At 55.9% G+C, this 14,135-nt stretch overlaps 1 protein-coding gene across 13 annotated transcripts in view; it reads right to left on the bottom strand.

Moving 5' to 3' along the window:
* EMID1 (EMI domain containing 1) overlaps nt 1-14,135 on the bottom strand; it is a 114,988-nt gene that overhangs the window by 20,292 nt on the left and 80,561 nt on the right. For all 13 annotated transcript variants that reach the window (XR_005589575.1, XR_005589579.1, XR_005589573.1 and 10 more), the window contains exons 6-9: nt 13,362-13,423; nt 8,034-8,178; nt 3,513-3,563; nt 1,695-1,802 (exon numbers count right to left, since the gene is read on the bottom strand). Coding sequence is in view for 5 of the 13 variants with exons in the window: in XM_039505210.1 (XP_039361144.1) it covers nt 1,695-1,802; nt 3,513-3,563; nt 8,034-8,178; nt 13,362-13,423 (366 nt within the window). In the remaining 8 variants the exon portion in view is untranslated. The remainder of the gene's footprint in view (nt 1-1,694; nt 1,803-3,512; nt 3,564-8,033; nt 8,179-13,361; nt 13,424-14,135) is intronic.

Raw genomic sequence — 14,135 nt, 5'->3', positions numbered from 1 at the left:
TAGTGCCCATCTTTAAGAAAGGGAAGGAGGAGGATCCGGGGAACTACAGGCCAGTCAGCCTCACCTCAGTCCCTGGAAAAATCATGGAGCAGGTCCTCAAGGGATCAATTCTGAAGCACTTGGAGGAGAGGAAAGTGATCAGGAACAGTCAGCATGGATTCACCAAGGGCAAGTCATGCCTGACTAACCTAATTGCCTTCTATGATGAGATAACTGGCTCTGTGGATGAGGGGAAAGCAGTGGATGTGTTATTCCTTGACTTTAGCAAAGCTTTTGATACGGTCTCCCACAGTATTCTTGCTGGCTAGTTAAAGTAGTATGGGCTGGAAAACAGACTATAAGGTGGATAGAAAGCTGGCTAGATCGTGGGGCTCAATGGGTAGTGACCAATGGCTCCATGTCTAGTTGGCAGCCGGTTTCAAGCGGAGTGCCCCAAGGGTTGATCCTGGGGCCGGTTTTGTTCAGTATCTTCATTAATGATCTGGAGGATGGAGTGGACTGCACCCTTAGCAAGTTTGCAGATGACACTAAACTGGGAGGAGTGGTAGATACGCTGGAGGGTAGGGATAGGATACAGAGGGACCTAGACAAATTAGAGGATTGGGCCAAAAGGAACCTGATGAGGTTCAACAAGGACAAGTGCAGAGTCCTGCACTTAGGACAGAAGAATCCCATGCACTGCTACAGACTAGGGACCGAGTGGCTAGGAAGCAGTTCTGTAGAAAAAGACCTAGGGGTTATGGTGGACGAGAAGCTGGATATGAGTCAGCAGTGTGCCCTTGTTGCCAAGAAGGCTAACGGCATTTTGGGCTGTATAAGTAGGGGCATTGCCAGCAGATTAAGGGACGTGATCATTCCCCTCTATTCGACATTGGTGAGGCCTCATCTGGAGTACTGTGTCCAGTTTTGGGCCCCAAATCATTTTTGTTGCCCTCCGCTGGACTGTGGAAAAATTGGAAAGCACATGACTTATGAGGAGAGGCTGAGGGAACTGGGATTGTTTAGTCTGCAGAAGAGAAGAGTGAGGGGGGATTTGATAGCTGCTTTCAACTACCTGAAAGGGGGTTCCAAAGAGGATGGAGCTAGACTGTTCTCAGTGGTGGCTGATGACAGAACAAGGAGCAATGGTCTCAAGTTGCAGTGGGGGAGGTTTAGGTTGGATATTAGGAAAAACTTTTTCACTAGGAGGGTGGTGAAGCACTGGAATGGGTTCCCTAGGGAGGTGGTGGAATCTCCTTCCTTAGAGGTTTTTAAGGTCAGGCTTGACAAAGCCCTGGCTGGGATGATTTAGTTGGGTTTGGTCCTGCTTTGAGCAGGGGGTTGGACTAGATACCTCCTGAGGTCCCTTCCAACCCTGAGATTCTATGATTCTATGGTGTCAGTGGATCCTGCCTGCAAAGTTCAGGGCTTTGGATCAGGGCCAAAGCAAGGGTGCAGCTGGGATTGGCTTCCCCTCCCTCTCCACCACCCCCACGCACACAGCTCTGCGGGTCAGGCTGCCAGCCAAGAAGCACTGAGCACTGGTATAACTTGCAAATACATGCCAGCCCATGCCAGATGTCTGGGCTCCGCAGGGACCGGGGTGACAGTTGTGATGCTCCTATGCCTGTTTGGTTGTCCAAAGCTGGCATCAAGGTACAGGGATCCGTGGTGGCCCCCAGCTCCTAGAGCAGTGCCCTGTGTCCAAGACTCACCTGGTGGTCCAGCGGGACCCTTGGCTCCAGGGATTCCTGATGGCCCCTGGCTCCCAGCATCTCCCTTGGGACCCGATGGGCCTCGGGGTCCTTGGGGCCCTGGTTTCCCTGCAACAGAAAGAGCAGAAAGAAATACCCAGTTAGGTGCCAGTGCAGCATTTGCCAGGGGCTGTGCCTCCTTGGAAGGACAGAAGGAGAGCAAGGTACCTCTTTGGGCAACCCCAGGGATCCTAACCCCCAATCCGAACCCCCAAGGAGGAGGGTGGCCGCATCCCAGGGCAATGGATTGCGGTGCGGCTGCCACAGTCAGAAACCAACGGGAGTGGAGCTTGGAGGTGCTGTAAGGGGCTGGGCTGAGAGGTCCGAGTGGGGGAGCCCTCTATCCACAGCCCCGGTCTGCGGTGGGACAAGCCTCCCCCTATGCTGGTCCCTGCCAATGGGCCTCACCCCCCGATGTTTAGTGCCCACAGCCTCCGTCCTGAGACAGCTGATGGGGGGCCTGAGGCTCCCCTTGCCCCGGAGCCAAACCTGCCCACCAGGGATGGGGCTGTCCCCCAAGAACTCAGTGCCCATGGGCGCCTTAAGGTAACGGCTCTCAGCTGGAACTCAGCGGGGGACGGAACCCGGGACTGGGCGAAGAAGGCTGTGTCGTTCCCCAAGCCCATCCCCCGCCCCCCCCACCCCCCCACATCTCATCTGGTGTGAGCGTCTCTGAGCAGGGATCTGGTGCTCTCAATGCCAGGCCAGAGGCCTCACGCCCTGCGGTGCCCTAGAGACTCCATATGCAGGGGCAGGGCGATCGCCTGGGGAAAACCCCCATCGGGGCACTGCACCTCTCCTTCCTCCGGCCTGCTGGCTTGGGAATGCTCCTACCCACCACTGGCCGCACTCCAGCTCCCCCCGAACCCTGGGCCCGCTCTCAACTCCTCTCTGCCAGAGGATGAAGTGGGGTTGGAGCCCAGCAGCAGCCACAGGCATCACCATGCCAGGAATCATGACCCCCTGGTCATGACGGCTGCACTGTGGCTGGCCTGTGCCCGTGGCTGGCCTGTGCCGTCAGTCCGCACCCCGCCCGCCTGCACTGGGGTCATCCCACACCCCGCCCACCTGCACTGCGGCCCGGCACGCAACCCGCCCGCCTGCACTGGGGTCATCCCGCACCCCGCCCGCCTGCACTGCGGCCCGGCCCGCACCCCGCCCACCTGTGCTGGGGTCATCCCGCACCCCGCCCGCCTGCACTGGGGTCATCCCGCACCCCGCCCGCCTGTGCTGGGGTCATCCCGCACCCCGCCCGCCTGCACTGGGGTCATCCCACACCCCGCCCGCCTGCACTACGGCCCGGCCCGCACCCCGCCCGCCTGCACTACGGCCCGGCCCGCACCCCGCCCGCCTGCACTGGGGTCATCCCGCACCCCCCCCGCCTGCGCTGGGGCCTGACCCGCACTCCGCCCGCCTGCACTGGGGCCAAGCACTCCGCTCTTGAAGGAGCTGGTGATTTAAGCAATAGTTCAGCATTGGCTTCTGTGTCCTTCCGAGGGCTCAGGGGAAAGGGATGAGCAGCAGGGGGGAGCCCAGTCAGGCAGGGGCAGAGCCTGCAGTGGAGACTCGCCCTCCTTCCCTTCCATTGCTTCCCACGTCCTCCTCTGCCCCCAGCTCTTTCCCTCCCTACTGCCCCCACCCCCGCCCCCAGGGCATCCATGAGCCTCTCCCATTAGCCTTTCTGGTCTCTGCCCCTGTGGCTTCCTCCCAGACCCAGATATTTCACAGGGCTCTTGGGCTGGGAACTCTCTTGTGCCTTAGAAAGAAAATGCTACACACCATCCCGTCCAGGACCGGCACCCCGCAGCGGCTCTCCCACTCCTGGGTTCCCTGGGAAAGGAGAGAATGGGGCATCAGTCTGCTCCCTGGAGCCAAGGGTCTCTTCTGCCTTCAGCCTGGCAGAGTCAGCTCACCCTGGCACCCCCTTCTCCTGGGGGCAGTGGTGTTACCTGGCACTGGGAAGCCACTTCACTTCTGAGCCAGGCTGGGGAAAGGCCAGGCCAGGCCAGGCCAACCCTGGAGCGCAACACCCCCGACTATCCAGCACAGGCAAGAGTCCATCCACAGCCCCTCTCCTCTCCGCCCCCCACAGCCCCAGGCCTCAGCCCTGCTCTGCTGGGATCCACCACCAGGGGCGCTCCACTGGGACCGGGGGTGGGGCCATCTTGGGGTTCTGCTCATCGACTGGCCCGCCCACCTGGGCACTGCTGCAAAACGAACAGTGCACATAGGGGTCAGAGGGTTTCCTTAGACCGCTGCCATTGGGAGCAAAGGGCAGTCGGGTCTCTGCCTTTGTTTTCTTTCCTTTGATAATGGCGAGAACATCTCTCAGGCAGTGGGACCCCCAAGGACTTAGCCTGATACGCAGCCACAAAGGGCACCGCTCTGCCCAGTGCTGAATTGCAGCCACCTCTGGGGCAGAGCGCCGCAGCGGTGACCGCAGGCACTGCACAATACCTTGTCCAGCTGAGTTTAGGGAGGCAGAATGGGACTGGCCGTGTTGGGACATGGCTGGGACACTGGGGCTAACTCCCAAGCATTGGGGAAAGTGGCCTTGAATCGTTAGCGACTCCAACTGGACAGTGTGGGTTGTGTGGCTCATGGGAAAGCCAGCGCCTCCAGCCTCCTGCTAGGGAGTCGCACCTCCACGGATTCCACCTGCAGCGCTGTTTGTGGTGCTGCAAGCACTTTGCTTTACCAGTAGCAGATGATTTATCCAGTTCCCACTGCAAAAGGAGACTCCATTCATCTTCCCAGCCACCAGGGCACTGTGAACGTCCCCTCTCCTTCTAAAGGGGGCCCTGATCCCCACCAGGGAATAAACCAGCCTCTCGTCCCATACACAGGGCTCTGCTAACCCATTTGCTGCATGCTTTGCTTTCATTTCGCCCTTGTGTCTCCCCAGCTCTCTGGTTGCCCTCCCTGTGCCCAGACTGTCCTTGGTCTTCAGAGGAGACAGGACACGGAAAGCAGGAGCCACACCCAGAGATAGGGCTGGCATCCGCCCTGCTCCTTGAACCCGCACGAGCTCCTCTCTCCCAGCCAGTCCAGGCCCTAAGTGGCAGGAGGCAGGGAAGCCATCCGACCTGCCCCATCCCTTCAGTCTCGGGCACGTTGGGTAGGTCCTGGTGGCTCATTTAGCTGGGATCTGCTCGTTAGAATCCCAGCCAGACTGTGACGATGGCAACCAGGGGAAATTCCTCTAGTCATTCAGTTGATCTCTGAAGGTGCCTACTGGGGAAGCAGGAGCCCCAGGTGCCAGGAGCCCAGCAGATTTACTGCCTGGTTCTAAAGCCCAGTTGCCAGCTGATCTCGGGACAACATTCACTGGGGCTCTAAGGGCCTGTTGCATGCAGTAGCCCTGTGGGGTTGTGGGCTCTCTCCCTCTGCCATTTCACCTGCACGCCTGGGGCGAGATGGAGCAGCAGGCCTAAGCACCAACCACACCCAGTCACCTAGGGCTGGTCTAACTCAGGGCACGGCAGCTGGCCACACCCTCCCGAGCCGGTGATGGGGCCTGTCCTCCAAGTGGAGTCCTGACCCTCACCACCGCCCTTCTGCTCAGCACTGCAATGGCAGGGCAGCCTGCACCCGCCTGGGGGTGACCGAGCGACTCCCAGACCAGCTCCAGCCAAGGGCTCATTAACAGCACAGCCCCTCCCAGAGGCCCAGCGGCACTAATGGGAGCCTTTCCAGTGCCTGTCTGGGAGCTGGAATGGGCACCACCTGGGCAGCCCCCTTCTCCCCCTGCCTCATTAACAGAGCCGCCCAAGAGCCCATCCTAGCCTGGCTACCATTTAGTTGCCTTGGGGGAAGGGTGGGGCGCTCGAGAAGGGAATCCTGCCACACAGCTATACATTTATCACCCCTCCCTCCTGCTGCTGCTCTGCCCCTAAAGCACAAACACACGGCCTGTCAGAGCAGCGGAGGCCTGAGAAATCTTCCCGCTGCACGGAGCTGGAGCCAAAGCCAGATCAGCCTGGTCCTCAGCTGCACTCAATTTAACTCCCGGGCAGTGCCTGCCCAGTGGGGGATGGGACGTGGCAGAGGCTCCACTCTGAGCCCCTTCCTTTGGGCTGGGCTGGAGTGAGACAGCGAGCCTTCCCCTTGTCCTCCGAAGACCCATGTCCCTACGCCAGGGAGGGGGGGAGGCTGTTCTCTGCTGGAGACAGCTCCGCACATCGGGAGTGGATTTGATTCTCTCTTGTTGCTACGTTTTTCTGCATGTTCATATGACAGACTGCAGGCACCTGGGGAAGGGCTGTCATAGAATCATGAAGACTAGGGTTGGAAGGGACCTCAGGAGGTATCTAGTCCAACCCCCTGCTCAAAGCAGAACCAAACCCAACGAAATCATCCCAGCCAGGGCTTTGTCAAGCCTGACCTTAAAAACCTCTAAGGATGGAGATTCCACCACCTCCCTAGGGAACCCATTCCAGTGCTTCACCACCCTCCGGGTGAAAAAGGTTTTCCTAATATCCAGGGACGGCTCCAGGCCCCAGCACGCCAAGCGCGTGCTTGGGGCGACAAGCCGCGGGGGGCGCTCTGCCGGTCGCTGGGAGGGCGGCAGGCAGGGTGCCTTCGGCGGCACGCCTGCGGGAGGTCCACCGGAGCCGCGGGACCGGCAACTGGCAGAACGCCCCCCGTGGCGTGCTGCCGTGCTTGGGGCGGTGAAATGTCTAGAGCCGCCCCTGCTAATATCCAACCTAAACCTCCCCCACTGCAACTTGAGACCATTACTCCTGGTTCTGTCACCTGCTACCACTGAGAACAGTCTAGATCCATCCTCTTTGGAACCCCCTTTCAGGTAGTTGAAAGCAGCTATCAAATCCCCCCTCATTCTTCTCTTCTGCAGACTAAACAACCCCAGTTCCCTCAGCCTCTCCTCGTAAGTCAGAGGTTCTCAACCAGGGGGCCGGGACTCCCTGGGGGGCTGCAAGCAGGTTTCAGGGTGTCCTCCAAGCAGGGCTAGTGCTAGACTCACGGGGGCCCAGGGTAGAAAGCCAAAGCCCCACTGCCTAGGTCTGAAGTCTGGGGCCTTGAGCCCTGCCACCTGGGGCTAAAGCCAAAGCCTGAGCAATGCAGCTTTGCAGGGCCCCCAGTGGTGTGAGGCCCAGACAATGGCCCTGCTTGCGGCCCCGTAACATCGGCCCTGGCTTTTATATGCAGAAAATCAGTTGTTGTGGCCCAAGGGGGCCGTGGAGTTTTTATAGCTTGTTGGGGGTTGAGAATCTCTGTCATGTGCCCCAGCCCCCTGTCTCTTCACCACATGTGCGCACAGCACCTCGCACCATGGGATTCTGCTTTTAATAGTTACTTTGCTTTTGCCTCTAGTGACTTTTTAACTGCAGAGTACCTCTGTAACTGCAGCACTGCTGAATTGCTGCACCTCTGGGGTGGAACACAGCAGCTGTTCAATAGCGCACTGCAACGGCCAAGAAGAATCCCATGTGCAACTGAAACCCCCAGGGAGTGTTTGGGAGGTGGAATGTGTTGACCCAAGCTGGGATTGGGGCAGAGCTTTGGGGTGACAACTCCTGATGACTGGGCTTCGCAGCTGAAGAGTCTGGAGAGATTTTAAGCCTTAAGAAAGTTACAAGTAAAAGGACAACAGGGCGGAGGTGGAGGAACCCAGGGAAAGGTGTGCTAGTGGGGATATCAGCCCGGCTGGATTCACCCACACTGGGCCCTAGGCAAACACTCTTCTCCCAGCCTCGTGGGACAGGACCTGCCACTGTGGGGTGAGTGCAAGATGGGCGCACTCTCCAACCCCCCTCACCCTCCAGTCTGCATCTGGCTGAGATTAGGGTGGCAGATGCCATGGTGGAGGGTGAAGCTGCCCCCTCGGCACAGCGAGGAGGAAAAGCAGAGGAGGAGGATGCTGGCCTAGGATTTTGAGCCCTATGTGTTAATGCAGCCCTGGACATCAGGCTGAGATTTGGGGCAACAGAGACCCTCTGCCATCCCACTCGAGCCAGGACACAGAACTCTCTGCAGCATCAAGGGCCCATCCTGCTATCCTCACTCAGCCCAAACTGGGAGCTTTGCTTGAGTGCACTGGGCAGGACTGGGCTCTGAACTGATGGAAAGGCCCAGCCCCCATGTTTAGCTCCAATGGAGTCCTGCTTGTTCCATCTCCAGGGCCAGGCATGGAGGGGACCTGGGGCATCCATGGATTTCTGCAGGGGCAGGAAGGATCTTGATCTAGGCAGGAAACACACATCCGGCTCTCAGGATGGCTTCCTGCCTGCAGCCTCCAGCTGTCTCAGCGCCTCTCTAGCAGCCCCTGCTCTTACTTACCTTTCACACCTTCATCCCCAGGGCTCCCGTGGGTGGATGGAGACCCCCAGAGCAGGTAGGAATCTGAGGGGGCATCCCCCTTGGTTACGAGGTGTCTGTTGGGTACTGGAGAGGTTGCAGACTCGGCTGCTGACAGCAACGCCACCTACGAGCAAGAGAGAGTTCCGAGCAGTGCGCCCAGACATACTGCGCTAGCCAGACTTGGGGCCTATCTCCTCTCCCCACGACGGTTCTGCACTTACGGCTGTCACCCACAGCCACTCAGCATGCCCTTCCGAGGCTGGTGAGCCTGGCCACAGGCTCAATCTCCCCTGATGTCCCACCCAAGGGTCTGGTGTTGCACTTCAATATCTTCATTAACGATCTGGAGGATGGTGTGGACTGCACCCTTAGCAAGTTTGCAGATGACACTAAACTGGGAGGAGTGGTTGATACGCTGGAGGGTAGGGATAGGATACAGAGGGACCAGACAAATTAGAGGATTGGGCCAAAAGAAATATGATGAGGTTCAACAAGGACAAGTGCAGAGTCCTGCACTTAGGACGGAAGAATCCCATTCACTGTTACAGACTAGGGACCGAATGGCTGGGCAGCAGTTCTGCAGAAAAGGACCTAGGGGTTACGGTGGACGAAAAGCTGAATATGAGTCAACAGTGTGCCCTTGCTGCCAAGAAGGCTAATGGCATTTTGGGTTGTATAAGTAGGGGCATTTCCAGCAGCTCGAGGGACGTGATCATTCCCCTCTACTCAGCACTGGTGAGGCCTCATGTGGAGTACTGTGTCCAGTTTTGGGCCCCACACTACAAGAAGGATGTGGATAAATTGGAGAGAGTCCAGCGGAGGGCAACAAAAATGATTAGGGGGCTGGAGCACATGACTTATGAGGAGAGGCTGAGGGAACTGGGATTGTTTAGCCTGCAGAAGAGAAGAATGAGGGGGGATTTGATAGCTGCTTTCAACTACCTGAAAGGGGTTTCCAAAGAGGATGGATCTAGACTGTTCTCAGTGGTAGAAGATGACAGAACAAGGAGTAATGGTCTCAAGTTGCAGTGGGGGAGGTTTAGGTTGGACATTAGGAAAAACTTTTTCACTAGGAAGGTGGTGAAGCACTGGAATGCGTTACCTAGGGAGGTGGTGGAATCTCCTTCCTTAGAGGTTGTTAAGGTCAGGCTTGACAAAGCCCTGGCTGGGATGATTTAGTTGGGTTTGGCCCTGCTTTGAGCAGGGGGTTGGTCTAGATACCTCCTGAGGTCCCTTCCAACCCTGAGATTCTATGAGATTCTATGGAGGAAGCTTTGCATTGTCCTGGACATTCAGAGCTTTGGGGTTGAGGGGAGGAACTTGAAGCTTTGCTGAATGCACGGAGTGGGGCTTGAGGACCTTGGTGTTCTGACTTGGTAGCCCTTGTCTCTGCACAAACTTGCACCAGCTGAATTAAACCGGTTTAGTTAGCCCTTGTGTGGACACCCCTATTTCAGTTTAAAAGCAGCTTATGTTGATTTAGCTTAAACCACTTCCTAAGGCCTTGTCTACACTGGAAATGTGAACTGGTCAAAGTTCTGTCGGCCTCATGCCACCAGCAGGATGTGCTCACGCTCAGCTGGTAGGGGTGGTGCATCATGCTGATTTGGCAAAAGCACGTTGCACTGTGGGTAGGCATCCCAGCATCCTTCAGGCACGCTGCCTTGTAGGAAACTGTTGCTGTGTATTGTGAGATACCCAGGTACCTCTCAGGGAACTGTGGGCATTAGGGGGTCAAAGCCCACCATTCCCTCTGTTCTATCCCATGACTACGGCCCTACCATATTCATGATCCATTTTGGTCAATTTCACAGTTATGGGCTTTTAAAAATAGTAAATTTCATGATTTCAGCTATTTGAATCTGAAATTTCACGATGTTGTAATTGTAGGGGTCCTGACCCAAAAAGGAGCTGGGGGGGGGGGTTCACAAGGTTATTGTAGGGGGGAGGAGGGTGGTACTGCTACCCTTATTGCTGCAGGCAGTGGCACCACCTTCAGAGCTGGGCAGCTGGAGAGCGGCAGCTGCTGGCCGGGAGCCCAGCTGTGAAGGCAGAGCTGCCGCCAGCAGCAGCACAGAAGTAAGAATGGCCTGGTGTGGTATTGCCACCCTTATCTCTGCACTGCTGGCTGCAGAGCTGGGCCCTCAGTCAGCAGCTGCCACTCTCTGGCCGCCTAGCCCTGAAGACAGTACAGAAGTAAGGGTGGCAATACCATGATTCCCCACTAAAATAACCTTGTGACCGCCCCCTGCAACTCCCTTTTGGGTCAGGACCCCCAGTTTGAGAAATGCTGGTCTCCCCCATGAAATCGGTAGAGTATAGGGTAAAAGCACATAAAAGACCAGATTTCATAGTCCATGACGCATTTTTCATGGCCATGGAAGGTAGGGCCCTACCCATACCTGACTGGTCTGGTCCCATTTATGAGCTTGTCCCTGCACCTGTGGACAGGGTCCAGGGGAGCACAGCACCGTTCTCCATTGTAAGGACAGGGCGTATGGTCCTGTTGCCTTTGCAAGGCCGCAGTGCTCAGATGCACCTAGCTGGACAGTGAATGCTTGGGCTGTGCTGCAGCAGCTATCCATGGAACAACTGCACTCGAGAAGCAGGGTTAACCCAGGTCAGAGTGTTCACACAGCCTCCTGCACCTTACACCGGTGCTACTCTGCATGGAGACAAGCCCCTGGTGTGCAAAGGGTCATATGGAAAACCTGGGCTGGGTTCTTGGGAAGAGTTTCTATTTCCTTGTGCCAAAGCCCTGGTCAGAGCCATGGGGACTCTTTCTAGGACATAGTGACTTGGGCCTTTAGGCGGTAGGTGCCCAACTTCCATGGCCCAGCGAACCCGCTGAGCTCAAGCACTAATCTCTGGGAGGGGCTGGAGGGAGAGACCCCCTGTTGTGGGGCTATTTCTGATGCCAGGTCTAAAGCAGACCAAAGGTTAAAGGACACAGAGGGTTAACCTGGTAGCCCAAACCCCTAATAATAGAATCATAGAATATCAGGGTTGGAAGGGACCTCAGGAGGTATCTAGTCCAACCCCCTGCTCAAAGCAGGACCAAACCCAACTAAATCATCCCAGCCAGGGCTTTGTCAAGCCTGACCTTAAAAACCTCTAAGGAAGGAGATTCCACCACCTCCCTAGGTAACCCATTCCAGTGCTTCACCACCCTCCTAGTGAAATAGTGTTTCCTAATATCCAACCTAAACCTCCCCCACTGCAACTTGAGACCATTACTCCTTGTTCTGTCATCTGCCACCACTGAGAACAGTCTAGATCCATCCTCTTTGGAACCCCCTTTCAGGTAGTTGAAAGCAGCTATCAAATCCCCCCATATTCTTCTCTTCTGCAGACTAAACAATCCCAGTTCCCTCAGCCTCTCCTCATAAGTCATGTGCTCCAGCCCCCTAATCATTTTTGTTGCCCTCCGCTGGACTCTTTCCAATTTTTCCACATCTTTCTTGTAGTGTGGGGCCCAAAACTGGACACAGTACTCCAGATGAGGCCTCACCAATGTCAAATAGAGGGGAATGATCACGTCCCTCAATCTGCTGGCAATGCCCCTACTTATACAGCCCAAAATGCCGTTAGCCTTCTTGACAAGGGCACATTATTGACTCATATCCAGCTTCTCGTCCACTGAAACCCCTAGGTTCTTTTCTGCAGAACTGCTTCCTAGCCATTCGGTCCCTAGTCTGTAGCAGTGAATGGGATTCTTCCGTCCTAAGTGCAGGACTCTGCACTTGTCCTTGTTGAACCTCATCAGGTTTCTTTTGGCCCAATCCTCTAATTTGTGTAGGTCCCTCTGTATCCTATCCCTACCCTCCAGCATATCTACCACTCCTCCCAGTTTAGTGTCATCTGCAAACTTGCTGAGGGTGCAATCCACGCCATCCTCCAGATCATTAATACACTGGCCTCCCTATGACATTGAGCCCCGATGGGTTACAGGATCACAACAGAACCTCACCAGCAGATTCCTCAGGGCCACAAGCCAACTGGTCTTAGTGACACTTCTGGAGACCTCAGACAGTCCATCCTACGGAATGTCATCTCCTAGGGAACACACCCTATGGCCTGGTGTTACCCCAACTGGAGGCCATTCATATCACACAGAGATAGAAAACAGGCACCAGATCCACCTCTCATCCCCTCCACTGCCAGGCCAGTCCCCTACAGTCTGGTCTGCAGGGCCTGTTAGTTGTGCGTGTCTCAGGTGCTGGGGCTTCACAGCATTGGCACAGATAACTCACCCACATATGCCTGAGTGGCAGAGCTGTGAACAGAACCCAGGAGTTTGGTGTCCCATGGTTTAATAACCACAAGACCATCTGTCCTCCCGGAAATGCTTACAGCAACCTGAAACGTCAACCATTAAAATCCCACCTGGTTCAGAAAGCACTTAGCCTCTGAACAGCCATGCCACACCCTGGCTATGCTCTATCTTGTCCTATACAACTTCTCATGTGCTTTGGAATTGCAATTCCTGTGGGAGGGAGATGGATTATCTGTTGGGGACTGACCTCCTCCTGCACATGGTGCATGTCTATGGAGAAAGGCTGGGTGGTCCAGTGGCTAAGTCCAGGACTCAGGCGACCCAGGTACAATTCCCCCTCTGCCACAGACTTCATGTGTGACCTTGGGCAAGTCACTTAGCTTCTCTGTAAAAATGGGGATAATAGCACTGCCCTGCCTCTTCGGGGGTCATGAGGATAAATATACTGAGGTGCTCTCTGTAATGGGAGTTTTGTCAGTACCACAGAGAGACAGCTGTCTGCTCCTGGGGCTGGCACAGATGGCTGAAAACAAAACAAATGCAATTTTGCCCCAACATTTTGAAATGTTGAAGTTCTTTTCATTTCAAAGGGTAAAACAGGAATTGCAAGACAAAGGAAGGTGCCCAGGAATTGCATTTCTGGGCAGAAAAAGAAAGAAGAACCTCTCCAGTAGGAACAAGGCAAAAAGAAAAGAAGGGGGAAATGAAGAATAATAAACAAAAATACTTAAAGAAATGACAGCACAAAATGTAGATGAAAAAAGAAAGACAATTGTTTAAAATGAACAAGCTGGCAGCCCCGCTCCACGTGTGACACAGAATATTGGGGGCTGGAATAGCCGACCTCTTCCAACATTTCCATGAGATTTCACTGGGATCCAGGGGTAAACATCAGATTCACCATTGATCCCAACCTCCGTGAGATGCAAAGTTCTGAGGCGAGGAGGTCACGCTGGTTCCCGTACCACACCCTGTGCTCCCTGATCCTTTACCCACATCCCGCCTCCAACCCCTGCCACGTAGACACTGACCTTGGCTTCCAGGCTGTTGAGACGCGCTGTGAGTTCCACCACTTTGCTGCAATTCAAACATCCTGGGAAATCAACCGAAAGAACAGAGAGTAAAGGGACTGGGGAGAAATCTGAGGCCAGGATGGAGGGGTGGAGAGAGGGGGGGAGGAAATAAAGAGGAGGGGAAGAGTGGGGGGCAGGGAGTATGGATGTGAGCTCATAACATTCTGCGCCAAACGTTCCCTGGGCAGCCGACTGTACGCTGCATGCCAGGTGCTGGCGTAACCCACTGGCACACGTGTGCCCAGCCTGCAGAGGCCAGGAGTCTGCTACAGCCCCATTCACAGAGCTTCAGCAGCTTGTGCTTTTCGCTCTGGAGGTCCCAGTTCAATCCTGGTGGTGTGAGCCAAGGTGGGACCCACACCCTGGCTCCAGGAGAGGGAAGCACCAGACAAGTCAGGCCCAGTCACTCTTTGTCATCCCTGTTCTGCTCCCCCAGGGGATCCTAACCCTGATCCTAGGAGACCTCCCCTGCTGGGGGAGACCAGAACTCGCTTCCAGGCAGGACTTGTTCCCTGGGGCTCCCCCTGAAGAGTGAGAACTCTACTGTGGTGTCAGACAGGTGCCAGCACAGCCCTCCCGCAGCAGAGACGATGCCTACCCTGGGGCCTGCCCCAGTTCCAGCCATTGGGGCACACAGCTCAGCCTCGACCTGCACCTGCACAGCTCCCCCAGTGGCTGTCATTGGAGCAAACGGGCAGTGTGGGAAAGGTCTCAGGTCTGGGTCTTGGGGAC

This window comes from Mauremys reevesii, linkage group 18, assembly GCF_016161935.1.
Source record: "Mauremys reevesii isolate NIE-2019 linkage group 18, ASM1616193v1, whole genome shotgun sequence".
NCBI classification, from domain to species: domain Eukaryota; kingdom Metazoa; phylum Chordata; order Testudines; family Geoemydidae; genus Mauremys; species Mauremys reevesii.
This window is presented reverse-complemented; position numbering and strand designations above follow the sequence as displayed.